Genomic DNA, 3,189 nt, shown 5'->3' on the forward strand with positions numbered 1-3,189 from the left:
GAGTGGTATGCATGAAATATACTTTTTAATTATAAATAAGTTTCATATGAGTCTCACTTTGTGTTTAATAACTGTACTTACAATTTAATAAAATGAACATGTATCAATGAATTATAAAATATGTTTAAAAAAAGTGGCATAATAGAATTTTTCTTGTTGAAAAAGTTAAAAATTGATGAACTTTTGATTTTTTTTGTGTACTGTTTAAAGGTGCTATATGTCGCATGTTCACACGGGTAAACACGGAATCTCCATATAAAAATCAAAGAACGAAAACCCTAGCTTCTCCCCCTTCCATTTTCTCACCCTCGTAGATCTATTTCCTTTCTTTCTTTTCTCTTATCTTTACGTTTGGTGGATCCAAAGACGAGTATCACCCACTATCAAAGATTTAACACTTTGATGTTCATCCTCAATTCCAATGATGAAAAATAGAACTTCAAAGATAGCCAATAACAATAGGAGACTTTGCAGTAGGGCCACGTTAAGGATCAATTAATTTATTTATCAGCATAAGCATCACACACGCACACTATATATACATCAATCAGTTGCTAGAGTGGATCAAAGACATGGAGCGAAGATCACATTCCACTGAAAGAGAAGAGGAATATGATTTGTTCCCAATATACTCCGAAAGGTCACAGCAAGACATGACAGCCATGGTCTCTGCGCTCACACAAGTCATAGGTGGTTCCAACAATGATTCTCTTCACCCCCATGAAGACCTTTTTACTTCTTCCAACAACACCTCATCCCAGAATAATAATGAACAATCACAAGTGCCACAACAAGATCAAGGTAAGTATCTCACAAACACTCGTACCAGTTGCTATATATCTTTTCCATCATATTTTTAATTTATTGCGTTCAAATTGGATTTGATGGGTAGGGTTGATTTCTATGACTGAGATATTGTTTGTTTTTCGTCTTATATCCCTTTCTGGGTGCAAACTAAGACTGTTTGCCAGAGTCAAAGTGTTCACAAACGCAGCACCTAAAGTTTGATATATTTCATGTTCAAATTCCTGTGCTTACCGGTGCAACATTTATTAATACTTTTATCTTCCCTTGTGAGGCCACAACTTAAAGCATACGTACCGTACAGCTTCATGCACAGCTCTTCAAAAATTTTGTTACCATAACTGCACTCAGGTCTAGTGCAGTCCTTATTATAATTGGCTGCTTCTCACTTAGAAGTCATTGATTTAAAATTTGAAATTAAGGTTAGAGCTTCAAACTAAGGTTTAGGTAGACCCCTTTTATGTTTTTGAAATCTTGATTCTAATTTTTATATATGATTAATATATATACTAGTTTTTTACCCCCTAAAAGAAAGAAGAGGATCTAATATTGTGGACCCCAATTAAGGTGTGAACAAAGGTTTTGCTATTTAATACATATACTAAAAGTTTCACATCGAGATAAAATAGAAATAATATGACATAATTAAAAAGAAATAAATAATAAATAGTATGTTAATAAAATATCTGGAACTATTTGGCTAAAAATTTGAGTTACCCAGTTTACGACAATTGTGATCAATTTAATCAGAGACAAAAACTTATAAAGGACTGTAGATATTAGTAGTGTTGTTATTCCATTAAAATTGAGTTTTAGTTTGATAATTTAAATCTCATGAAAAGCATTCTATCTTTTTATATTGGGAATTTTAAATATGATTGAAAAATTAATCATGTATTTAAAAAATGTTAATAAAAGTTAATATTATATATTAAAAGAGAATAAAAGCGATAGATTTATAAGATATATGATATTATAAAAGAAAACGAAAATAGAAAAAAAAATACAATATCAAGATGTATACCTTTAGTGGAATAATCATATATATCATGGTAATGATTGATGAGAGATAGTTTATGAGGGTAATTATGATGAAATGATAGTGAAAAAAAGATGCTATAGAAAGGTATGATATTAATAGTAAAATTGTGAAGGGAGTGGAAGAAGAAGACACTATAGAGGAGTGAGGCAGCGTCCATGGGGGAAATGGGCTGCAGAGATTCGTGATCCGAAGAAGGCAGCGAGGGTATGGCTTGGAACTTTCGAAACTGCAGAAGCTGCGGCTCTTGCTTACGATGAAGCTGCTCTCAGATTCAAAGGAAGCAAAGCCAAGCTCAATTTCCCTGAGAGGGTTCAAGGCACTGCCGAATTTGGTTACCTCACAAATCAGCACATCTCATCAACAACAGCTGCCGGTGGCCAAACTTCAAACCCTGTTACTCCACACTTCGCTCAAGAAACCTATTCACCAACTCACTATCACTATCCACAACAAATCATGGGTGCAGCTGGAACTAACTTCAATAACCAAGACACGCTCGGTTTCTATGGGGGAGACATGTTTGTTTCTTCTTCGTCTTCTTCCTCTTCCTCAGCTCTCTCTCAACAGCAACAACAGTTTCTGACATTTTCGACGCAGTTTGGAGGTTCTTCTTCTGACCCTCCTGTGAATTGGAGGGGTGATGGATATTGACGAGGATACCACATTGTTCATGTTCCTTCCACAACTCATGGTTTCTTTGTTTTTCCGCTATCATGGCTTTGCATGTTATCCATGCCATATTTTCATTATATTACTCATTAATGTTGTCCCTAAGTTATTTTAATCTACCATATGTGTGCTGTCGATGGAATGTTTTTTTAATTGAAAAAACTTGAGAAAGGCAAGGAGCACGAAATCTTAGCTTGAACTTTGACCTGTTTGAAGTATACGAGATTATATTAAACTATTGTAATATACCTTCACTGAATGATACTACTACTTGAAAATGCACGAACTAATGAATTAGTTCTTCATTAAATGCATCGGTGTCCGGAGAGATAAAGAAAATATTTTGAAGATGAAAATTAATTTGAATAATGTTAGCCTCATACACTTTTACATTCATATGAGGTGAGGGTACAAAAATAAAATGGTTATAAAAGTGTAAATTTTTGTAATTTTTCAAAAAATAAGAGAGTAAAAAAAGTAAAGAAAGATAGTGTGAAATGAATATAAAAAATTTAGATGTGTTAAAAGAATATTTTTCAATTAATTTAAATTGATTTTTAGAAAATTAGGTAACAAAATTTTCGTAAAAATTAAAGTGCATGGCTTTATTTAACTTATAAATAAATCCAATTCACTTTTTTGTTTCTAATGTTTATATATATATATATATATAT

The 3,189-nt window shown here is 32.7% G+C and overlaps 1 protein-coding gene across 1 annotated transcript; it reads left to right on the plus strand.

The window, feature by feature from the left end:
* Positions 1-313: 313 nt before the first annotated feature.
* Positions 314-2,635, plus strand: LOC124828283 (ethylene-responsive transcription factor ERF114-like). Its single transcript, XM_047301541.2, has 2 exons — positions 314-801; positions 1,959-2,635. The coding sequence occupies exons 1-2, from the start codon at positions 573-575 to the stop codon at positions 2,495-2,497; spliced, it is 768 nt and encodes a 255-aa protein (XP_047157497.1). The 5' UTR covers positions 314-572; the 3' UTR covers positions 2,498-2,635.
* The last annotated feature ends 554 nt before the right edge of the window (positions 2,636-3,189 follow it).

This window comes from Vigna umbellata, chromosome 2 (assembly GCF_029865625.1).
Source record: "Vigna umbellata cultivar VRB3 chromosome 2, Vumbellata_1.0, whole genome shotgun sequence".
NCBI lineage: Eukaryota > Viridiplantae > Streptophyta > Magnoliopsida > Fabales > Fabaceae > Vigna > Vigna umbellata.